General features: G+C 40.6%; 1 protein-coding gene and 1 long non-coding RNA gene across 2 annotated transcripts in view; one reads left to right on the top strand and one right to left on the bottom strand.

The window, feature by feature from the left end:
* qser1 (glutamine and serine rich 1) overlaps positions 1–24,053 on the top strand; it is a 63,865-nt gene extending 39,812 nt beyond the window's left edge. Inside the window, exons 9-13 of the mRNA XM_084337614.1 lie at positions 4,860–4,997; positions 6,688–6,785; positions 9,091–9,237; positions 16,593–16,688; positions 20,141–24,053. Of these exons, the coding sequence (XP_084193740.1) occupies positions 4,860–4,997; positions 6,688–6,785; positions 9,091–9,237; positions 16,593–16,688; positions 20,141–20,281 (620 nt within the window). The 3' untranslated portion in view covers positions 20,282–24,053. The remainder of the gene's footprint in view (positions 1–4,859; positions 4,998–6,687; positions 6,786–9,090; positions 9,238–16,592; positions 16,689–20,140) is intronic.
* Positions 24,054–24,192: 139 nt separating this feature from the next.
* Positions 24,193–24,840, bottom strand: LOC311247259. The gene is made up of 2 exons (XR_014620839.1): positions 24,517–24,840; positions 24,193–24,479 (listed from the first exon to the last, which is right to left on the bottom strand). It is a non-coding gene; the product is annotated as an uncharacterized lncRNA (long non-coding RNA).
* Positions 24,841–26,243: the final 1,403 nt, after the last annotated feature.

Below are 26,243 nucleotides of genomic sequence, written 5' to 3'. Positions count from 1 at the left end.
CTACTGTTTTTGATAGGGTTATGGTCTTTACTCTTGGCTACAAAAAAATATATTTAAAAACATTGACCTCTTAACACTTTAATCGCCGGAGACGCCGAAACTCGTCTTTCCCCGCCATGCTCATTCTGCCGAAGACGCCGTAACACGTCTTTGATATCAATATTTCAAAAATCTGTGATCGAAATCATATTTCTCCCCCGGGGACCTGAGATATACTGCTGAGCTCCACTAAACTTTCTAACGGTTTAAGAGCGCCATCTGGTGGCCGATCGGGGGATCGCCCAGGGGAGAAACAGGATGTAGAAGCTGGTGCTCATTTCAATTCGGTCCGATCACTCGCTATAGGTCCCGGGACTCGAGCTCGACACAATACATAGCGATCCGTTGCCAATAACTCGATAAACAACATGATTTGGACGTATATACTATTATACAACCTGGAAATGGACCGGGTATTTCTCCATCCCATAATAGAAAACATTCTGTTCCACGCTCATCTGCCAACGGCGCGAGGAAGCTACGGTGAGTTTCAGCGTTATTTTCTAATGTCCTCTATACTAACTGCTCTAATGATCATATCACCCACACTAGATGAATGATATAACGTTGCCCACGGAATTATAAACGACCCCCCGCCCATCCGGTCAACATCAGATCATACGTAGTAACTTCTAGAACTACGTCCAGTTGAAATTTTTTATCTGGCACCGATCGCTATCAAACTGTATTTGATCATCAATATAATGCATTTAGGGCTATAAATCAAGTTCTGGAGAAAGCTGCAGAAAATGATAAAAACATACTTATACTTTAGACCGTATTTTAGTATGAATATGTGAATGAAAAAGTATAACGTTGCTACACCCTGAACAATAGATATAGGACATTGAATGGGCCATAATAATGTCAATTTAGCAATACAATTTAAAAAGTTATAGCCCTGCAAAGAAGGGGAACTTCTCCATAGACAAATAGAGCTGGCTAGGGATGGTAAATTATGAATTTAACCATGGCGATCAAAGTGTTAACATCCAAGGGCCCACATGTGGACGATTCTTTGCCGACCTCTAGTGGCTCGGGTGTGCATTTCTTTTAATACAATATATAGATAGAATTAAAGTCCTATTTGTTGCCTGTCGATTGCCCTTTCAGGTGACGAAATCCGTTGAGCGGTTCTCGAGTTACATGCCGATATGTGAGGCGTGCCCCAAAGTACGCAAAAGTACACATTACCACCCCCGACTCCCGGGGCTCTAGCTCCGTCAATCATTTGGCGATCTCGAAAATCTTTGCACATGGTTGTAGCCAATGAGTGTGGCTTTCCAATGATACCCCATGCTATGATAATTGGGGATCTAATACGGTCTCTATTGATCGATTTATGATAAATAAAAGCAGGGTCCCCCCCAGGGGACCTTAAGGCTTAACAGGTTAAGTATAATTTCTGGGTACCTTTTACACCCCTGCCTATAGCTCATGAGCAGAGCGTTGCTGCCGGTGTCTCGGGTTTAATTCCCACCTCGGCTGATGCAGAATAGTAGGGATTCAGATTCAGATTCAGATTATTTTGATGCTTGTTTTTCCCGGCTCCTCAACCGTAATAGATTTGTAAACATAGTACAGTATAGTATCTATACAAACTATAAATATAAACTAGACATAATAGCAAACATATATTCTATCTATACAAACTATAACTATAATTATAACTAAACTGAATAAGCTATAAATAACTATAAACTAAACTATAAGCTACACATAATACGCAATGTATATTCTATCTATACAAACTATAATTATAAACTATAACTAAACTGAATAAGCTATAAATAACTAAACTATAAGCTAAACATAATACACAACGTATATTCTATATTTACAAACTATACTATACTAATAACTATATAAACTAAATTAAACATTACACAAAGTATATTCTATCTATACAAACTAAACAGTGTTCTTGTGTGGTGGGTCATAAAAACTGAATAACCGAATAATGATCGATCGAAATCGACTTTTGTAATGCGGTTGTTAATTTTTTTTTAATATATATATATATATATTATATATATATAGTTGTTGAAAATGTAATTGAAATAATTTAAACAAGCAATCTTCAATTTCAGCCACCAGGGGGGAGTGTTGTGTCACATGAGCTTGCAGTGCTGCCTGGCATACACTGTTGTTGGTCTTCTTCCTTGAATGAATGAATGAATGAAAACTTTATTAACAGATTGCAGAATGGGTACAGTACAGTACGGCTCAATACATACAATTGTTAAGGGGATGCAGACCAGAGAAAGACTTTCGTCTTGTTTACATCAGGGTCCCCCATTTTCAATTCATCGTAACATATATGACATACAGATAGACAGTACTGCTACATCTATACATTTATGACATACCAGATTTGCAATTACAGTACTGTTTGTGATACAAAAAGAGTCCAGAAAGAAAAGAGTATATACATTAGGCGTAAAAACTGTACATTGGATTGGGTAGGTGGGGGTGGGGGGGGACTGTACATTGGAGGTGGTTGGGTGGGTGGGGGGGGGGGGGGGTTGGGTAGGAGTGGGGGGGGGGGGGGGGGGGGGGGGGGGAAGCTGGCTGCTCTGTAGCCCTGTGGCAAACGTCGAGAAACGTGAATGGAAGTCTCGTCTGGTGTGGGACACGGGACCATGCTGTCCTACCGTGGCACCGAGTCCACAAGGCCAACTCGTCAAAAAAACAACAACAAACATCTGTTTATGCAACAAGCAAGGCTGACTAGCGAATCAAACTAGCTAGCTTAGCTTGATTATGAACACCATGTCTATGGAGGTGTGTCTGAATCCACAGTGAGCCATCTGTAACCCAGGTTAAATGAGCTGTACTTATTCAGTTAATTAAACCCGAGTAGGAACAGAAGAGAAATTACATCTGTTCAATCATATTAATATAAAAAAAATATATATATACAGTATATATAATATTAATATTTGGTGTGACAGTGGCTCAAGAGGCAGAGTGGTCGTCTCGTGATCGGAAGGTTCCCGGTTCGGTTCCTGGGCAGCGTGCCAAAGTGTCTTTGAGCAAGAAACTTAACCCCTAATTGCTCACGATCTGCCGTCGGGTGTGTGAGTGAATGTGAGGAACAAATCGTAAAGCGCTTTGGATAAAAGCTGCTATATAAATGCAGTCTATTTATTAAGGAAATGTACAGAAAATAACCAGGAAACTAGAAACGTCAGAACGTCGTTTTTCTTCTTTAATATTTTCTCAGCCGAGAATGTACCCATTTAGATTCCCAATATGTAGTCAGTTCGTCCAAATAACACCGGTTTGGAAATTTGCTCCAACGTTTTCGGAGATTGAATGGCTGCGTCAGGACTGGGGTTGATACCCAGTTTAACTGGGAATCCCATTCCGAATCAGATTGCTTGATTTGAGCTACCCGTTGTATAATATCTGTTTATACTAAATCAAATCAAATCAAATGTATAGCCTGAAATCACATGGAATTGCCCCCATGGGCTTTCCAAGTCGAGAAGAAACATCACAATAGATCCAAATAAAAAACCACCATAAAATCCACATATAGGCTGTACGGTGAAGGCTGAGAAGTTTCAAGTTTCTTTAATAGTTGTCATACAGAAGTACAGAATACTTTTATACAAAATGCTTCTTACTGTTACGCTCCAGAGACTGTGCAAGACAAGATAAGTATGAAATAAAATAACATAGTATAGCATGTAAATTAGAAGTAAAAAAAAAAATGAGGTCACAGTGTTCAGTATAGACATATGTACAATGTTCGATGCAGAATAGACTTAACTGAGTTACCATATAATATACAATACTGTGCAGTGTACTAATATACAATACTATATAGTGCAAAAGTGGCTAGAAAACGATTCTCGTTCCCACCTCGGCGGACTACACAATTTTCACTCTGGGCTAAAGATGTAGATTTAGGAATAAAAAGGTCTCCATTTACAACCCTGCCCGTTTTGCGCAATCATAATTTTAAAGTCGGGACTAGATCTTTCCTCGCAAATGGATACTTGGTCGATTGGTGCGAGTTCGGTCACGTATCTTGCGCTCGACCAATAGCAGCTCTCTTTGTTGCGAGGATACGGCCATCGGGCGACAACAAATGACATCCACAGAGTAACGTTACGGACGAAAATGGACAAAAAACACCTAAAGTTCGCAAAAAGGTTTCTAAACAATGTTCTATGCATCTCACGTCCGTTCAGAAAGAACGTGTACAAGATCTGACACAGACACAGACACATAGATATAGAAACTGCGTCGAACGGTGGCTTAAACTACCAGGCCAGAATCATACCATTGCGGAGACATACAAACATTGTTTAGAGATCGATTTGTGTCATAAATGTCATGATATATATATCTGTATGTTGTGTATGTCATAAATGTCACTATGAATTGAAAATGGGGGACCCTGATGTAAACAAGACGAAAGTCTTTCTCTGGTCTGCATCCCCTTAACAATTGTGTGTATTGAGCCGTACTGTATTGTACTCATTCTGCAATCTGTTCATAAAGTTTCTCCTCTCTCTCCTTCTATCTCTCTCCTCACATACTCTCCTCTCTCTCTCCTTCTATCTCTCCTCACATACTCTTCTCTCTCCTTCTCTTTCTCTCTCTCTCTCCTCACATACACTCCTATCTCCTCTCTCTCTCCTCCCCCTCTCTCTCCTCACATACTCTAATCTCACCTTCTCTCCCTTTCTCCTCACATACACCCCTCTCTCTCTTCTCCTCTCTGTCTCTCTCTCCTTCCCTCTCTCTCATATACTCTTCTCTCCTCTCTCTCCTCACATGCACCCCTCTCTCTCTCTCTCGTCCAGAGTTCACCACCCCGCTGCCGTTCGCCTCACGGTTCCTCAACACTCGCACTATGAAGGACACGTTCAAGAGCTTCGTGGAGCTGCTCATCAGCATTGCCCTGGATGAGGATGTGATGACCGCCCTGGAGAGGGAGAGCGGTGAGGCACTCCACTCTTTAACCTACAGAGAGTAGAGTAGAGTAGACCGCCCTGGAGAGGCAGAGCGGAGAGGGACTCTTTAACCGCCCTGGAGAGGGAGAGCGGTGCGGGACTCTTTAACCGCCCTGGAGAGGGAGAGCGGTGAGGGACTCTTTAACCGCCCTGGAGAGGGAGAGCGGTGCGGGACTCTTTAACCGCCCTGGAGAGGGAGAGCGGTGAGGGACTCTTTAACCGCCCTGGAGAGGGAGAGCGGTGCGGGACTCTTTAACCGCCCTGGAGAGGGAGAGCGGTGCGGGACTCCACTCTTTAACCGTCGCCTACAGAGAGTAGACAAACGACAGAGAGTAGACAAACGACAGAGAGTAGACAAACGACAGAAGAGGATTCAAGATTCAAGATATTAATTTGTCATCAGACCGTTAAACAAATGGAAGTTACACCATACAATGCAAGTCTTACTTTGCTAGTCCCCCCCCTTCTTCACACAGAATCACTAAATATAGACTTGAACTACAATAAAAAACATTAAGACTAAGTTTAATGCTAAAATAAAGATTCTTAAAAAGATAAATAAAGTATGAAACTAAGGCACGAGTGACAGACTAACAGTGTTGCACGTTCAGTTCACAGTGTAGTGGTAGGAGGATGTACAGTGGATGTACAGTGCACATCTATCTATCCTCCTACACTCCTGTCCGAGCTCCTGGGGGGGGTCATCAAAGAGAAGCAGGCTATTCTCTGTCCTCGCTCCACAATGGGGGAACAAACTTCCCACCACAGTCGGGACATCTGAAACCAGACCATTTTCCGCTGTCGACTAAAAACACACTTCTTCAATCAATATCTGAAATAAAAAAAGAACTAACCTTCATACTGTCTTTTACTATATCAAGCACTGTGCTACTAAATAATCTTCCTTGCCTATATTATATATATACTATAGTATTTTTACTACTATATTATATATATATATATATATCGTAATTCCTCTAATAGTAACTGGGTCTCAAATACAAGCCGGGTCTCTATTAATGGCCGGGTGTGCTCTTGAGCTAAGCAATTATAAGCCGGCCTCCTAATACAAGCCGGGTTACTAATATACTGAGCTGCATACTGAGCTAGTTACTTGATTTCACTTTGAAAACGTTGAAATGACCAGTGACCACCTGTAATTGCACTGTTTACTATTTCATACAGTACTTGGTTTCAATAAATGAACCCAGTACATTTTACTGGGTTCAAACTGACACAAAATGTTGATTTATTCATTATGATCCGTTTGAAAATTTGAAATATAGGCCTCCCTCTTATACAGGCCTCCTCCTAATACAAGGCTGGGCTACAGTTGAAACAAATACAAGCCGGGGTTACTATTAGAGGAATTACGGTATATATATATATATATATATATATATATATATATACTATATTACTATATATTACTACTCTGCTAATATGTCTTTACTACTATGCACTCAAGAATGTATCGCTCAACTTCAACACTGTTGGATGAACATTGTTACTCCGCTGAGAGAGTTGTACCCTTCCCGCTGACCTGTTGTTCAGAACTTGTAAGTCACTTTGGATAAAAGCTAAATGACTAAATGTAAAGGACAGTGAAGGAGGTTCATCTGAAGAGGAGAGCAGGTGAGTTGAGCCCCTCGTGACGTGTTCTCCTGTCTGGTTCCAGATGAGTTGCTGCTGCCTCACATGAAGAGGGTGGACGGGATGATCGCGGACAACAGGAAATGCCTGCTGCATAAACTCCACATGGGACCGCTCCTAAAGGTGGGCCGTCTTTGCCCTCGCTCCGTGTTGACACGTCTGTTGTAGGTAGGGTTGGGTTCCGTGCACATTTGAACCGGTACCGGTACCAGTTCCCGGGAATTCCGTATCGTTACCCAACGGTACCCCTTTTTCGGTACTTGACTCTCTCTGTAATAACAAATGTAATTTCAGTTGTAAAAAATGAGGCCAAACTTCTCAACACACTACATACAACGTTGTTATTTATTTAGAACATTTTGTCATTTATGGTTGTAAATCGCATGATCATATGTTGTGTTTTTAAATGTTTAAATATAAACATTATCTGTCCATCGTCAAATATCATCAAACTCCTCTGACCTCGTCTGGTCTTTCCAAAGAGATGGGACAGTAATATATATACAGGTGCAGCTCAATACATTTATTTCGGTAATTCAATTCAAAAATATATTATTGATTCATTACACACAAATTGATATATTGCAAGCCTTTATTAGTTATAATTTCTATAATTATGGCATAACCTCTTAAACCCTAGCCATATTTTCTGAAAATCCGCCTAAAAATACATACCTAAGTAAATGGAAGATTGCTCCACTTCTACAAGGCCCATTTGCATGTAAACAGGAGATTTTGTAGAGACTGAATTCTGCCATCTGGACACAATTTGAAATATGATTATAGAATATCACAGGCCTATAAATTACCTTATTATGGCCAAGTCGCACATCTATGATCGGGACAAATTTCCCCTTTCCAATGGCAGAATTCAATCTGGATTTAGTAACCAGGCAGTGCAGCAAAAACCGTGAATGAAATCTACTGTAAGTACAGTTTTTTATAAATGTATATGTACATTTCTCCGCCATTTTTCATCAGATTGCAACACCGTTTTTTACTAGCCGTTCACAGAAAGGTAGAGAATTTTTTTACGGCAATAACGTTCAGGTTTGTGGGATATGATCCAGAAAAATAAGATAAATAAAAAAGTCACGCTAGAAGTCAGATGATTGACAGGGGCTGGCGTGAGCTGGGAAGTGTAGTTTTTATTATTTTTATTTGAAAGCCCTGGGGCTCTTCTCTCAAAAGACTACACTCAAGTTAGGTTGCGCCAAATCCTCGGGTCTATAAGCGCCTTTTTCCGACTCGATGCCCTGAGATTTCTATAAACCCATATTTCACCAATAACAGTTAAAATCATTGGTAAACAAACGTAGTGCTGAAAATATACACTTTGACCGGGTTAGTGGTTAGGGTCTTTACTATTGGCTACATTTGAATTTTTTATTTAATTCATACATTCTGTAGAGATGAATTTATGGCGTGGTATCAATCTCGTACCGGTTCCGGACCGCTCAGGCTTAAGAGGTTAATTCGGTACCCGACCCTAGTGGTCGGCACCTTGTGAAGCTACTCGGGGACGGCAGTATAATGTTACGTGTCTAATGTGTGATGATTTATTCATTAAGTGTGGACAACTCCGCAGATGTGTTTCTTTCTTTGTAGCTGAAGGTGTATAATGGACTCAGACAGCTGATGTTGTAGGAAGGTAACTGGAGGACGTCGGTGTGTTTAAGACGTCACTCCTTAATTAGTACAGTGGGCTGCGTGTCGATCTGTCCTCTACTTTCAACCACGCAAGATCACTATGCATTTGGTCTATTGCATATTGCATATCGGTATCGGCCGCCGATATCAGTAAAATAGCTGGATCGGGTATCGGTAAAAAAAATATATATATCGGATTCTTTTCTTTTTTTTTATAATAAATAAAATAAGAAATAACCATTCAGTACATTTATATCCATGTGTTAATTTGTTACATTTAGTTTCACTAAGTTAGGAAAGTAATGTTTTAAGTCTAAGCCTGATGTTGCCTTGTTGCACAAAAGTATGATCCCAGTCTCTTCCACACAGTGACAGTGAGGCATACAGTTTATTAAATGAATGAATGAAGTTTATTTTCTGTCTTTGTTTACAACAAATCAAAAATACACTTGTGATCCTTTCTTAAATTCTTAAAAACAAAATATATTTTAATATAAAAAAAACGGTGGACGACACCTGTTGTCGTTCTGTTCACCTGGTTAGGGTTATTGTTAGGGTTAGGCTTCTTACGTCCCATGCGAGTGCCCCAGGTTCACTCACCAGCAGGGGTTTTAACATGTAATATTATGTACTTATTTGTAATACGTACACATTGTACATCTTTGTAAATATATTACTTATTGCTATTATGCTATAACATAACATACCTTTTTTCCTGTGCTTGATTAGTACCCTCGGGATCAATAAAGTACTTTTATTCTATTGTGTGTGTCTCCAGACGGCCATGGACAGCTTCCCGGAGATCTCCGTGGTGACGGAGCTGAAGAAGGACGGTGAGACGCCGGCCTTCAAGGTCCGCCTCAGTGGGAAGGCCTACAACAAGAAGACCATGAAGCCATGCAAGCTGCCCAGCAAAGTGCCCCTGGTGAGACCACCATCACACCTCTATTTAAACTGAGTGAGACCACCATCACACCTCTATTTAAACTGAGTGAGACCACCATCACACCTCTATTTAAACTGAGTGAGACCACCATCACACCTCTATTTAAACTGAGTGAGACCACCATCACACCTCTATTTAAACTGAGGTTTCCCTGGTGAGACCACCATCACACCTTTATTTAAACTGAGGTTTCCCTGGTGAGACCACCATCACACCTTTATTTAAACTGAGGTTTCCCTGGTGAGACCACCATCACACCTCTATTTAAACTGAGGTTTCCCTGGTGAGACCACCATCACACCTCTATTTAAACTGAGGTTTCCCTGGTGAGACCACCATCACACCTCTATTTAAACTGAGGTTTCCCTGGTGAGACCACCATCACACCTTTATTTAAACTGAGGTTTCCCTGGTGAGACCACCATCACACCTCTATTTAAACTGAGTGAGACCACCATCACACCTCTATTTAAACTGAGTGGTGAGACCACCATCACACCTCTATTTAAACTGAGGTTTCCCTGGTGAGACCACCATCACACCTCTATTTAAACTGAGTGGTGAGACCACCATCACACCTCTATTTAAACTGAGGTTTCCCTGGTGAGACCACCATCACACCTCTATTTAAACTGAGTGGTGAGACCACCATCACACCTCTATTTAAACTGAGTGAGACCACCATCACACCTCTATTTAAACTGAGTGAGACCACCATCACACCTTTATTTAAACTGAGCCTGGTGAGACCACCATCACACCTCTATTTAAACTGAGGTTTCCCTGGTGAGACCACCATCACACCTCTATTTAAACTGAGGTTTCCCTGGTGAGACCACCATCACACCTTTATTTAAACTGAGGTTTCCCTGGTGAGACCACCATCACACCTTTATTTAAACTGAGGTTTCCCTGGTGAGACCACCATCACACCTTTATTTAAACTGAGGTTTCCCTGGTGAGACCACCATCACACCTCTATTTAAACTGAGGTTTCCCTGGTGAGACCACCATCACACCTTTATTTAAACTGAGGTTTCCCTGGTGAGACCACCATCACACCTCTATTTAAACTGAGGTTTCCCTGGTGAGACCACCATCACACCTTTATTTAAACTGAGGTTTCCCTGGTGAGACCACCATCACACCTTTATTTAAACTGAGGTTTCCCTGGTGAGACCACCATCACACCTTTATTTAAACTGAGGTTTCCCTGGTGAGACCACCATCACACCTCTATTTAAACAAAAATGATGACTATATATGGTCGTCGACGAAGCTTTTCCCCCCCGACGATGACGAGACGTCACGTTAATGGAGATCATGTGACACTAACGTGACTAAATTATTCATGCAATGTCGTTGACTAAAAACGACGACACAGAGGGCGGGATCCACAAAGAATGGATTGCACGGTGCTAATTGCACCCTTACTTACAATTCATTGTGAATAAAAAATGGGGGACCCTGATGTAAACAAGATGAAAGTCTTTCTCTGGTCTGCATCCCCTTAACAATTGTGTGTATTGAGCCGTACTGTATTGTACCAATTCTGCAATCTGTTAATAAAATTTTAACTCCACCTAACAACGTTAGCATCAATAATAACATAGTGTAGCGCCAAAGAATAGGATTTGGAGGCGGGGTGTCGAAAGACAATGCTAAACGTTTATTAAACATCAATTTCAACGTCAACACTGTTTACTTGCTAGCTAACAGTAACTAGTTTGCCGACAGGAAAATAACAAACAATATTGTCCGTGCGGAACCCTTATCCCCAACACATCGTTCCGTGGGTGATTTATATTGATCCACCACAATAGAACACATTAAATAGTGGCGAGACTAAACAAAAGACTAAATCGAGACTAAACGAAAAATAGATAAAGGTGACTAAATATGATGAAAACGAAAAAGAGCATTTGAGACATGACTAAGACTAAAACTAAAATAAAAAATAGCTGACGAAATTAACACTGAAACTGAGGTTTCCCTCAGACATTCAGAGTTAAGCAAAACATACAGAGTTATAGTTAAATGCATATAAAATCACACAGGATATACACTCATAACAATAACAAGAGCTATCATGGAATGAACTCTTGATAGCTTGAGATTCTCCTCTCTGTTGCAGAGTTTAAAACTTTGATATCCAACCTTTCTCAATCAAGTTGTACATGTTGTAATTGATTACTTGAGAGGCATCATAGCAAAATGCAGATTTACCCTGTTCAGAGAACCTTTAAGAAATCATGAACCGAAGAACTTCACAAACTAAACCTCTAACTAAACCTCTTGTAAATTGAAGTCGTTTGAATCAGAATTAGAATCGGAAAGGTCTTTATTGCAACTGAAAACATTTCAGCTGATACTTCAGTTCAACAGCCTCTACATATTTTCAATTTGCGATGTTCATTTTAACCTCATCCAGCCCAACATGAGCATCTGTCGCAAATTGGTTACATTAACGCACCCTCCCTGGACCGTATATTTGCATAGACTCAAAACTGTGAGCATCTGAACATGACACTGTTCATATTTTTTGCACAATTACACAGCCCTGTTACATATTCTATTGCACTGTATTTCTATTCTAATTTAGTGTCTATATTCTACTACATCCTGCAACAACACGCGTGCTGTTGTTGCTGCCAGGTGGTTTTGTTTTCTGTCTCATGTGATGATCTCGCGCGAAATCAGCTGCCGGAGCTGTGCTCGGTAAATGAGACTTGCCACTAGGGCTGACCCCTATTCGTCGATTAGTCGACTAATCGGTCGAAAGGAGCCGTAGTCGACTGGCCAACCTCTTAGTCGAATATATTTAAAAAAAAACAATAATAATAATTTTTTATTTTTTTTTTCCAAAGGAAAAGAGGCCTAGAAGCGTGGCTAACGCTAATGGCACACATACCAGAGGCTAACTGCCTACGAAAACAGGCACAGAGGCACTGAAAGAGGATTTCACCCATCTAATGAACACACTAGACTAGACAAATATCAAGATGTATCCATCTGTGGACCAATTGCATGCTTTTGCAGAGGACAAGAAGCCTTCAGTCGACTCCTTCAGACATTAAGCACCCTCCACAGCCCAAATGGAATGAAAAAATAAAATAATTTTTTTTAAGTCGACCAATAGTCGACTAACGGCAAATTTTGGCCAATCATAGTCGACCATCCAAATCCTTAGTCGGGGACAGCCCTACTTGCCACGGGATTTTCAAAATAAGAGCGTCGATATGAACCGATCTTTTTACGTTGCATCGATCCTATAGTATTAGATCATTGATAATTAGATCGATGTATCGTCCCACCCCTAGTACCTACTCGACTCGACTCGCTTTTGGTACCTGGTACTTGATTCGTTGTCCACTGCAGCACTGTGACGTCGTCTCCAATGCGACACACACAGACAATAGAGGATTTCGAAGCTAGCTATGAAACCTGTGCCTTATTAGCTAATATACGCTAGCCGCAATGCTAACGGTTATAATGGGAAATCCCAGTCACATAAGCACATAAGCTAACAAAATGTGCAATCTTTTTCTGAGATTAAACTCTTTGTTCTTGGTGGTAAATTGTGTGGTTTTATTTAATCAATAAATGAGGCAGAATATACTGTGAATGTATATATTTTTTTTATTACACTTTGTTCTCGCTGCAAACAAATAATGCTAATGCTAATGTTTAGTAGTCGCGAGGCTATTTAAAGATGGCGGGTTTGAGTTTTGGTGCACGACGCCCCCCGTGTAGCGCAATGATCACGTAGTGATGATTCTCTCTTCTGACCAATCAGTGTTTCAGGTCACTTTTTAGTCCCTGTTCTATCCGTTTGGAATCTCGACAGAGCAGGTACTAAAAAAAGTACCAGGTACCAATCCGCAAATTTCGGTAATGGAAAATCGAAAAGGTTGAGTAGAGTAGACTCGAGTAGGTACCATGCAGTGGAAAAGCGCTGTGAAACTGAGAAATTGAATTTTCTTTTATTTAAAGTGTAACTAATTGTCGGAAATTGTTTTTTTTTTAAGCCATAAATGTTGGATCACATTTTTTTCTATAAAACAACTGCATTTAAAAGTGAATTGTATCCTTTTAAATGCCCTTTTAAAATGAAAAAGTGCTTGGAAAAGTCCTTGAATTTCAATGTCTATGGGAACCCTGTTTTAAATGTCATTATACATTCACTACAACAGATGTTCCCCAAGCGAACATCTGCCCCTCCCTCTCTCACACACACACACACACGCACACACACACACACACACAGCCTGCAGTGATGCGTGCAAAAGAAAACACACACCTCGCATACACACCTGCGGATCACCTTGGATACCCGCTCTCTGCGCACTGAGACGGAAGGATCTCTGGACGTGGAGTGCCAGCTCTCTTATCACGCTGCGTTCCTTCACTCTGAGATTTAGGCAATAGGTCATTCTGCCTTAACACATTGGTTGCCAGCCGTATATGACGATTTATCGCTTGGATGCCACCACGTTAATCAATGGGAGGACGAGCACATTTGCGAACGCATAAACTATATCTTAAATTATGGCTATGTGTCTAATACACCCGTCGCTTATCAATGACTTGCTTGCAGTCAACATGTACGAAACGGATTGTTTTTTCATCAGTACATTTCCGTTTTATACCGTTTTGAATACAAGTATAGTTTAGGAGAGTTCTAGTAATTTCAGAGAAATTCTGCGAAAATAGCCATTTACTGGAATACACAAAACACTTTGTCATTTTCCGGCTGATTTATGAATCGTTTTCAAATAAACGCTAGATTATCGAGAGTATTTGTGTTCTTATGCACGATACAAAAGCGAGCTGAAAAATAATTTATTCGTGCCGCGCTCAGCGCCTAACGCCACCCACACACAGATTCCTTACCTCAGATCAGATGTTCTGCAAAAAGATGAATCCAATTCCTGATTGCCATTCCAAATATTGATCGCGTTTATTGATCCAACGTTATAGTCCAAAACGCATAATCCAAGCTGCTCCCAGCCTTGCCAGTGAATCTGGTAACACGACACTGCTTGCCAGAGATGGGAAAACCCTGGACCGGAGTTTTTCTCTGATGCACTTTTTCACTCAATCCAATCCAATGGTGTGCATTACCATCCGGGAGACGATAGGGGGCGGTATTTGCCCTTTTCGAGCTCAGAGCCATTCCCAATGATAATGTCAGGCTGGACGGATGAAAAATGAATGGATATCGCTAATAAAAGAAATAACGATTAAATAATGAGAAATCTCGTTGTTGGCAACCGATGTGTTAACGCAGCGCAAAGTGCATCAAACAGCTGTCGAGCAGCCGAGAAATATGATGCGAGTGTGTAGAAGATGTCCATGAGAAAAGCTTGCCATGGTTTGCAAAATTGGCCACTTCCAGGAGATTGAGAGAAATTATTTTCTTCAAAAAAGTATTTCCCCCCAAAAATGAGTCTTGACAAAGAAGGGACGTCTTATAATCAGGGTTGTTATATTTGGACCGATAGGAAATTGGATAACAGGAAATTATAGTGCAGTTCCTTATTGCAATCGATTGGTGCAGGATAAGAGGACCGCACATAGAGATCTGCTGGTCAGATTGAGTTTTGGACAGGGGTGTAAAAAGTACCCAGAAATTATACTTACCGGGAAGTGAAAGTATACCGTCTCAAAATCGTACTCAAGTAAAAGTCAGAGTATCTGGCTAAAAACACACTTGAGTAAAAGTAAAAAAGTTTCTACTTTTAAATGTACTTTTACTAAAAAGTTAAAGGAAAAACTTTTTTTTATTCCGTGGCAATATCTGTCATCACATCGTAATATTGGCCTCTGGTTTAAGTCGGGCTAGGGCCGAATAATGACTTAACTTGTCGGGCTAGGGTAGGGCCGGGCCTGAATGCTACAGGCTTGGGCCGGGCTGAGGCCGAAATTTCAGGCCCGTGCAGACCTCTACTTTGTAGGTCTGCATTTTTATGTTTGTTTTCTCTGAAATGTAATTGAGTAAAAGTACAAGTATACAAACCTAATAATACTCGAGTAAAGTACAAATCCCCCAAAACAGTACTTAAGTATTATAACGAAGTACAATTACTCAAGTATTTTACACCCATGCTTTTGGAGTATAGTTAGAATCTCTTAATGTTAACCTCTCTTAACCTCTAGGCAAACGATCCTGGCTTGGTACTGCACTTTGTTGACGTTTGTTGTTTTGGTCTGATGTGTGGGTTGGAGTTTAGAATCCAGTATCTCTTGTTGTTGGAGCCTGAGGTCTGGTCAGCAGTGGCAACCCCTCTCCTCTCCCCACTGAAACCCAATACACACATCAGACACAAACTAAAACTGTACACGCAGTACCATGTTGTCATCTTCTTGGCCTAGAGGTAGCTCTGTTTGATGACATTACATAGTCAACTTTTTTTTATAGCAAGTATGCAGTTGCCGTATTTGTCCAGTAGAGGGCACAATGCAACCAGTTTGTGTGTCTTGATAAGATAAGATATTCCTTTATTGATCCCCTTGGGGAAATTTGGGGATCATAGCAGCATGGGGGGGGGGGGGGGGGGGGGTACAGGTATGGGCAGGGTAATGGCAATACAATTATAGTACAGTAGAAAAAGTAAAAAAAAAAAAAAAAAAAGCATAATATGAGCACGTAGGCAGTGTAATCAAAGGTGCAGATGAGGGTCTGTATGCCCTATCAGTTATATTATACATTACAATAAATATGCTCAGAATTAATATATACTGAATATAATGTATGAAACCCTCTAATTCTGAGATTATCTTCTGATCGACTAATGTGTTATGTGTTTAGTTTATTTATTTAGCACATTATTTAAAAACAGTGCTAGGAGTGAACGAAGCCCAAAGGGCTTGTACAAAGTTCCACTCCCGTCCCATCAATGTCCATAATCAAATATGAACAAAATACATGTAAACATGGTCAAGAAAAAAACCTCAAACCAAGATCAGAGACATAAGGCAAACACTATAACGGAAAAAAAATGGAAGATAGAGACATGGATAGATATCATGTTCAAAACACAGCAACGAGAGCCAATAACAAGGAAAAAAAGTACAAGAAGGCAAAGGAGAGGAGAATAACATGAAAAATATATAATGAAGAAAAAGAGAACAAAAGAACCAGCCATATAGCTAACGCTGTTACACGGGACTAACTTAATAATTTGATGATTTATGATGAAATTAAATGGCCTTTTAGTTGCTTTCTAAAGATAGATAAGGAGGGTGTTGACCTCAATGATGAACTTGGATGTGTTGGATATGTTGATGAAGTTTACATTTTTATTTTAACGTGTCCCTGTTCTGTTTTGAAGGAGTACACGGTGGACCAGCAGAAAACCCAGTGGTTCTCTCTCTACCACTCGCTGCAACATTACAAGCACCACACGTACCTCATGTGCAGAGACGAGGTGAGACACCGCTCCACGTCCACTCACCCTCTGTAGAACCTCTCTGTAGAACCTCCTCTCTGTAGAACCTCTCTGTAGAACCTCTCTGTAGAACCTCTCTGTAGAACCTCTCTCTCTGTAGAACCTCTCTGTAGAACCTCTCTCTCTGTAGAACCTCTCTGTAGAACCTCTCTGTAGAACCTCTCTGTAGAACCTCTCTGTAGAACCTCTCTGTAGAACCTCTCTGTAGAACCTCTCTCTCTGTAGAACCTCTCTCTCTGTAGAACCTCTCTCTGTAGAACCTCTCTGTAGAACCTCTCTGTAGAACCTCTCTGTAGAACCTCTCTGTAGAACCTCTCTGTAGAACCTCTGTAGAACCTCTCTGTAGAACCTCTCTGTAGAACCTCTCTGTAGAACCTCTCTGTAGAACCTCTCTCTCTGTAGAACCTCTCTGTAGAACCTCTCTGTATAACCTCTCTCTCTGTAGAACCTCTCTGTAGAACCTCTCTGTAGAACCTCTCTGTAGAACCTCTCTGTAACCAAGTGTAATTGTCAGTTTTGTCACAATCTGCCTTCTACCAAGGCCACATTTTTCTTCCTCGTCCTAGTTGAGGAAAACTTTGAAAATCGATTATCACAACAACAACAAAAAAATATATATATATCTTATTTTAGGTTGAGGTGGGATGTGAGGTCTCCACTGAGGTTAGGGTTATATGTCGATTCTGTAACTACAACGTAAAGTTGTAGTTGAGTGGGGATAGGGTAGGGGTTGCCATTGCCAAATATTGGTATTTAATAATACTAGTAATGAAAGCTGTAACATGGGAGACTACTGTTGGACACCGACTACTGATGACCTCATATTGAGTTTCTATTTGGGTTTCAATGACCCTCAGTTAGGGACGGTCCCTCCTGTAGGCCGGTCCTCTGGGTGGCAAACATGTGCAGCGGGCTCTTTTTCATAGAGGTCACTGTCTGACGGCGTTACTGATTCTACCTTTTTAAGTTAAGGGTTTTTAAGTTTTGACTAGGGATGTCCGATATTGGCATTAAAATGTAATATCGGAAATTATCCATAGGCTATCTGTTAAAAAAATAAAAAATAAGAAATGTACATTTATTTAACCTTTATTTACCCAGGCAAGCAAGAACAAATTCTTATTTTATTTATTGTCAAAAGTATGCATGATGTTGTGTTAATTCCACGACAAGAGATATGTAATGTTAATTACCTGAAATTATTCCGTTTTTTGGGGGGGGGGGGGGGGGACCCTGCATATATCGGTATCGGAAATTAAGAGTTGGACAATATCGGTATATCGGATATCGGTAAAAAAGCCAATATCGAACATCCCTAGTTTTGACCAGTGTTGCTCATCAGCCAGGTGCACCAACTTGGGCGTGTTAAAAAAGATCTAATAGAGAGAATAGAATAAACTGGAATGTGCTAGTATGTTGTATGGAGTATAAACTAATGAGCTAGCATGTTGTATAGAGTATAAGCTGTAATGTGCTAGCATGTTGTATAGAGTATAAACTGTAATGTGCTAGCATGTTGTATAGAGTATAAGCTGTAATGTGCTAGCATGTTGTATAGATATATAAACTGGAATGTGCTAGTATGTTGTATGGAGTATAAGCTGTAATGTGCTAGCATGTTGTATAGATATATAAACTGTAATGTGCTAGTATGTTGTATGGAGTATAAGCTGTAATGTGCTAGCATGTTGTATAGATATATAAACTGGAATGTGCTAGTATGTTGTATAGAGTATAAGCTGTAATGTGCTAGCATGTTGTATAGATATATAAACTGGAATGTGCTAGTATGTTGTATGGAGTATAAACTAATGCGCTAGCATGTTTTATAGAGTATAAACTGTAATGTGCTAGCATGTTGTATAGAGTATAAACTGGAATATGCTAGCATGTTATATAGAGTATAAACTGTAATGTGCTAGCATGTTGTATGGAGTATAAACTGGAATGTGCTAGCATGTTGTATAGAGTATAAACTGTAATGTGCTAGCATGTTGTATGGAGTATAAACTGTAATGTGCTAGCATGTTGTATGGAGTATAAACTGTAATGTGCTAGCATGTTGTATAGAGTATAAACTGTAATGTGCTAGCATGTTGTATAGAGTATAAACTGTAATGTGCTAGCATGTTGTATGGAGTATAAACTGTAATGTGCTAGCATGTTGTATAGAGTATAAACTGTAATGTGCTAGCATGTTGTATGGAGTATAAACTGTAATGTGCTAGCATGTTGTATGGAGTATAAACTGTAATGTGCTAGCATGTTGTATAGAGTATAAACTGTAATGTGCTAGCATGTTGTATAGAGTATAAACTGTAATGTGCTAGCATGTTGTATAGAGTATAAACTGTAATGTGCTAGCATGTTGTATAGAGTATAAACTGTAATGTGCTAGCATGTTGTATAGAGTATAAACTGTAATGTGCTAGCATGTTGTATAGAGTATAAACTGGAATGTGCTAGCATGTTGTATAGAGTATAAACTGGAATGTGCTAGCATGTTGTATGGAGTATAAACTGGAATGTGCTAGCATGTTATATAGAGTATAAACTATAATGTGCTAGTATGTTGTATAGAGCAGTGTTTCTCAACTGGTGGGTCGTGACCCAAAAGTGGGTCGCGGGGCCATTTTGAGGGGGTCGCGGATGTGTGTGTAAATTTTTTTTTTTTTTTTTTTTTATAATCTTTTTTTTTGCACTACCTATCTTTGTGAAAGTGGCTTCTCAGTGGTGGTCCAGCTGAAGACAAAGCAGAGGAACAGATTGGACATTGAGCATGACCTCAGAGTTGCTTTGTCTATCATCACCCCAGACTTTGAGACTCTTGTCAGGAGCAAACAACATCCCCAGTTATCCCATTAGTTCCCTGGGATGTTAAGCTAAGAAGTCTGCTAAGAAGCATATATTATTTATTATTATTATTATTTTATTTCATTGTGTTTTTAGCCCTAGTTGCACTTTTGTTGCAACCCCAGTTATCCCATTAGTTCCCCCAAACTTAGGTCTGTTATGTTAAGCTAAGAAATCTGCTAAGAAGCATATTATTTATTATTATTTTATTTCATTGGGTTTTTAGCCATAGTTTTTGTGTTTATTTCATGTTTTTAACAGTGCATGAAAGATTGCGTATTACTGCAAAAAACAAAATTTAAATAAATCATAGTGGTTAAAAAATTTGGGTCGCAACTTAATGACTAAGGAAAATGTTGCGTCCCGAGGCTAGACCAGTTGAGAACCACTGGTATAGTGTATAAACTGTAATGTGCTAGCATGTTGTATGGAGTATAATGAGTTGTTGTTCATGCTGACGTTGAGTCAGTATATATCAGCGATAATCCTCTCTACGTAGAGTAACACTGGAGAGGTTTGAACCCTTGGGTTCTTCCACGTGGCTCTCCTGACGTCCGCCGTCCTTTGTCTCCCTCCAGATCTCGTCTCTGAAGGTACAGGCGGGGCAGCTGGGGCCGGGGGAGACGGTCCAGAAGTGTCTGCAGAACGGAGCCTGGGTGGAGGGACTCTTTGACCGCTTTGGGGAGCTCCTCAATCAAGTGCAGCAGGCCTGCCGGTAGCCTAGCAACCAGACGAGGGAGAGGGAGGGAGAGAGAGAGAGAGAGAATGCCCCGCCTACAGAGACTCTGCTTCCGGGCCCCACCCAGCAGACCGGTGGAAGCCTGCAACGAGACGCGCCTCCCACTGGGTCTGAAACTGGTATATCGGGTCGTCGCCGTAGGATGCAGCTGCTCCAGTCTGCTGGTTACGGTCACTTTGGCGCACCGCGGTCGTGTGTCGGGGTCTCATCTCTTATGCCACGTTGATTGCCTGACTAAATAACCACAATAAAAAAGAAAATACACATTTCCGTGTATCTCTTAACGAGATGGTAGCTCTAAAACGGTTAGCCGCTTTGCTTTCGAATAGAACGCAGTAACCCAGGTGTTGATATGTCTACAGGTCACGAAGCTTCTCAAGGATTCATGGTTAGAACCACAGCAGGGCCGACCTCGACTAGTCGAGTAGTCCACTAATCGATCGAAAGGAGCCGTAGTCGACTGCCAACCTCTTGCTTGGCCAGATCGCTCTTGAAAAAGAGATTTTAATCTCAATGATGCTTATCTGGTTAAATAAAGGATTTGATTTGATTGATTTTATTTAGTCGAATGCAAAAAAAAAAAAAAGTATAATATATATTTTGTATCATTCTTTCCCAAAGCAAAGAGGCCTAGAGAAGCGTGGCTAACGCTAATGGCGCGCATACCAGCGAGGCTAACTGCCTAAGAAAATGGGTGCGACGGAGGTACCGCGAGTATATCCACGGTCACGATGTTCAAGTGTTGTGAAGTGACTGTGGATGTTAGCGGTACTGCAAGTTAAACTCACTCCCCCTTAAAAGGCACACAGACACGTTACCAAGAAGTGAACTCACCTCTTGGTACAGTGGTCTGCGATGTCGCCCGCGGTGCGGGAGGCCGGGGTTCGAGACTCACTCGGGGCAATCCCTTAACGGGGGTCGAACTGTAACACAACGCAGAGATGGAAATACGAGACCGGCTACACGGGCACAGAGGCACTGAAAGAGGATTTCACCCGTCTAATGAACACACTAGACAAATATCAAGATGTATCCATCAGTGGACCAATTGCATGCCTTCGCAGAGGACAAGAAGCCTTCAGTCGACTCCTTCAGACATTAAGCACCCCCCCCCCCACAGCCCAAATGGAATGAAAAAAAAAAACTACTACCAGTCGACTATCGGCACATTTTGGCCAATCAATGTCGACTCTACAAATCCTTAGTCGGGGACAGCCCTAAACCACAGTATGGAGACACCGAAAATATTACCCGGCCTGCCTATTAATTGTGATTATTTCATCAGGAATGAATTGTGGTCTTGAGAGATTGGATCACCACGTGTCACCAAGTGACTGTATAACTAGTGTTTTTGCCAGCCGGTTAATGTACTCGTTTCAGACCCAGTAGGAGTCTTCCAGTCATAGGAGACGATGGGCTAAGTCTGCTTCCAGACTCTTGAGAGATTCTGAATGTGGGGCCTCTTTGAGATTCTGGGGGTCGGACGGTTTATGGTTTGCACCAGCCCCATCCAGCCCATTTAGAAAGCACTAACTGGATCAACAGTAAGGACTACAGCTTTTGGTCAGCATTTTTGGAGGAACCTCATAGGCTTTCATCTGGTCTTTGTAGTTTGTTTGTTTTTTCTCCTTCGTTTTTCTTTTTTCTTTCTCGTAGTTATGAGCCAACTGCTTGTGGGCGTCTTTCATAGATCTATATTGTATGTTTAGTTTTTTTTTAAATTACTTGTACTTTGTTCTGTTTTTGTAAGTCCAGACAGATCTCAGACCAGTGGTGGAAAGTAGAACTGCGCACGGCTCCAAATATTCAACACTGTATCGGCCGGGTGCGCGGATGTGGTGTGAGGATCGCAACAAACGGGACGCACTCGCAGATCAATATACGTCTTCTATTCATTGTGGGCAAACGACAAAACGTTTCAGACAAAAGCCATTATCGGTGTAAATCAAAACTAACAGAAATGACAATATTATGGAAAACGGGTGAGGTTCAAAAAGCCAATCGGCAAAGAGAATACATTATGGGATCCCTCTGTGAACGCCCTCGCCGTGTGGCACTTCGTGTTCATAGAATCATTTTATGAATATAATTACGTTTCCCTCAATCGAGGTCATTGTACCGGTATGTATGATATTTCTTAATGTTTTAGTGTAATTTTTTTTACACTTGTGTGCATCTTATTATGCTTTTTATATTTCCCCCTTACCTTTAGTGTGGTATATAGCTGGAGCTGCATGTAGAACGTCTGCAGAGTTACAGAATGTGAAGTCCATGACTCGCCAAAGGGAGTTATTCTCTCCCACTTTAAACTGTTCCTTCAACTGCTTGAAATCCCTCGTTTGTAGTCCAGCCTTTTCTTCCGTTGCATAACTACGTCACTATGCAACACAATATTTATTCTCGGCATATTATGTCTATTGGTGTTTATTATTATTCACTCTTGCAGTAAAAAGCCCGATACGCTCTGGTATTGACTCCTGACTTGCGTAACGTTACCAGTATGTCAAGATGACGGCTCGCTCGTAAACTCTTTTCTTTCTCTTTTTCCAACCTAAATGGTTCACTAAAATGTGTTTCTGACAACATTTTAGACGAGAAATAAGATATAAAATCTGATCTTCAATGCCTAGTTGTACAGTTTGATTTGAATTTTGTGAACCAAAATGAAAGAGACGGAAGTCAAACCTGGCTGTTTGAGGCTGATGGAGTCTTGACTGCTGAATGACGGCCTGTACAGCTGTAACTATGTTTCTGACGATTAAAACGGGCAAATGTTTTTAAACGCACCACAAAAATGAAAATATTTAACTGTGAAATGTCCATAATAGGGGCTATTTAATATACATCTTTATGCTCTTACTACAGATGCAGCTCTCGGGTCTCTGAGCTCTGCTCTGCTACTGCGGTAATCATGCACCATTAACCTGGCAGTGCTGTTAACGAGGCGTTAACCATACTGCGCCCTTGCAGTAGAGGTTCGATTTCTAAGAGCTGGATCTGTATATGTTTCCAGTCTTAGGCATTCAGTTTCATATGCGTTATCTTTCAGCTTGTGACACAGTGCTCTTTACTTGTAGTTGCACGGCTAGCCCCCCATTGTTATCTGAGCACTTCATTCACAGATGGATCCTATTGTGTCTTTAGGAATTCTCTTCACCGATTGCCGTTTGAGCCTCATCTGTTTTCTATAATATTGTCATTTCTGTCGGTTTTGATTTACGCCGACGGTGGCTTTTTAAGCTGAAACGCGTTCGTTTTTTTTTGCCCACAATAAATAGACCCATTGATCTGCGAGCGCCGGTAATCCCGTCTGTTCGGATCACAACCAATGAGCGCGCACTAAATAGACGGAGCCATTTAGAATAGGATGTAGAAAGACCCATATTGAGATGTTGCAGAACCTCGATTACCCACAGCAAGCCTTTTATCAGCTATTCCATACGCAGGCCTATATACAGAGAAGTTTGTTTATTGTAAAATTATATAAACATAGATATATAGTGTACGTGAAACATCCATTTTGTAATGGTGCGCCAAACTTATATATATAATGTACATTTTGTAAACAAAGGGGGGTGGGGGTGTCACAGCAATTCTTTCAAGGAAGAATTTGATAAAAAACCATAATATAGATGCATACTTATCTTTTGTGCTTCGAAACTCCTTTAGCTTATAACACGGGATATGATTCTGATGGAGTTGGTGCAATTCTAATACTGCTTTAAAAAAATATTTTCTTTGGGGGGGGGGTGATAAGGAAATACTATTCCCTTATTGTATCCTGATGTTAAGAGAGAGAGCGAGAAAAAAATGAAATTTGTCTTTATACCCCTTTCTTTACAGACATAGCCTACATTTTATCACAAATAGATGTATTTTTCACAGAAGGAAATATTGTTATCATATTGGTTGCTTGTTCATTACATTTTGTAATACACTTTTTCATTGTTTTGAGAGAGATTTCCTAAATTGAATGTTTATATGTCAATTACAAAATTGTATGCTATATCTAGAATAATTTTGTTCTTGAAAGATGCAGTTTGTACGTTTTTTAGAAAAGTGCCATCTCTAGCGGATGTTCGTCCGGGGCATCTTGTCTCTGACGTCGTCGTTACTTATTGATCCTCTTTGGTTGTACAACCTAGCTACACACCTAGCTACACAACCTAGCTACACGCCTAGCTACACAACCTAGCTACACACCTAGCTACACACCTAGCTACACGCCTAGCTACACACGGGCCATGTGGTCATATTAAGCTACATGCTACATTTTGTTGGTGTCTGACCCAAACGCCATAAAGCACTGCATTGGGTCAAATCAGTGTTCTATGATGGGCTTCTCACAGAACAGGCTCATTTATTCATCCCTCTCGTTTCATAATAACATTTTAACGCTTAAAATCTGACAAACTGCATCTTAAATACAGCTTCTGTGAAATTGCATTTGAATAGTTTTTTTTGCTTTTCAAGTGTAGTCACACGCCGCAATTATTTTCAGATGTGAAAATAAATTTCCTACTCAACATAATCACACTGTCTTGACTCGTAAAAGGAGGTACATTATAATATTAAAATAAAACAATTTCATTAGTGTAATATTTTTTCAAAAATATCTAAATTGCATATCATTTTGAGCAAGTGGTTCTTTCCAGGTCTAAGGTGTTTAATCCATCAGTCATAAAGGCTAAAGCTATGGTAGGTGTGTCATTCTTACCGGAGTAAGATAGTTGTAAGTGGTTTAAATAGCCAAACTATTCTCAGAACAGGCATTACCTTTTTATCAGCAGATGGATGGATGGATGGATGGATGGATGGATGGATGGATGGATGGATGGATGGATAGATAGCCAGTAGAATGAGCTTTGCTTGTTGAGTTGGAGATATAAATTCTGCAAGTAGGCTTATGCTGAACACAAGTATTTTATCTGTCATGGAAGGCGAGATTAGATTTCCGGTCACGAGGGGGGGGGGGCGAGTGATTGACCGGCCAGTTTAGTCACATGGAAGGTTTTACATCATTGGTGAATATCAATCAAAGTCAACTATAGGTCCCCAACAGCCGGGTGCCATGTTGTTAATGAGAATACTATAGCATTACTTGTACAGTATATTCTGTTGACAATTTTGCCTCTCAAGCCCCGCCCTATTTTTCTGATCCTCCAATCGCAACAAAGTTATTCAGAGGAAAGCAACCGTTGTGATTGTGACAGTTGGAGGATGAAGAAAAGTGGCCGGGGCTTGAGATTGAGATGAGCCTTTCTCTTGGCCCACCTGCTGGGGGCCCTATTGTTTGAAATCCACTACCTGTTCTAACTGTATGCCATATATGTTATGCTTTATTTTTTTGCTGCTTTTTAACACCAGGCCCACGGACAACAGTCGAAAATTAGCTTTGGCTAACACTGTCTCACACATTTACATTTATGTTCATTAACTACACTATGACTATTTGACCACCGGCATTTTGGCGACCACTAGTGGCTCGTGTGCATATTTTGTAATACAATATATATATATCGAATTGAAGGCCCATTTGTTGCCTGTCGATAGCCCTTTCAGGTGACAAAATCCGTTCAGCGGTTCTAGAGTTTTATTTGAGGCTTGTGCAAAGTACACAGTATTGCGCAAAATACCACTCCCGACTCTTGGGGCTCTAGTTCCGTCAATCATTTGGCGATCTTGAAAATGATTGGAGTGTTGTAGCCAATGAGTGTGGCTTTCCAATGATACCCCAACTGGGGGATGTATGAATCGGGGATCTAGGTGAAAAACGAACGAGAGAAAACGGGAAGAGAAAAACAGCCGAATGAAACGAACGTCTGTACACAGTTTACCAAAATCACTCCTAATCACTCATTAAATAATTTCTAAATGGATCTTTATGAAATTTGGACATGTACTACATAAGGCTTCAGGCTATGGACCTCGGGAGTTTTTTA

Source organism: Notolepis coatsorum (assembly GCF_963971535.1).
Source record: "Notolepis coatsorum genome assembly, chromosome: 20".
Lineage (NCBI taxonomy): Eukaryota > Metazoa > Chordata > Actinopteri > Aulopiformes > Paralepididae > Notolepis > Notolepis coatsorum.
The sequence above is the reverse complement of the archived record's forward strand: the minus strand, read 5'-3'. Positions and strand labels throughout refer to the sequence as shown.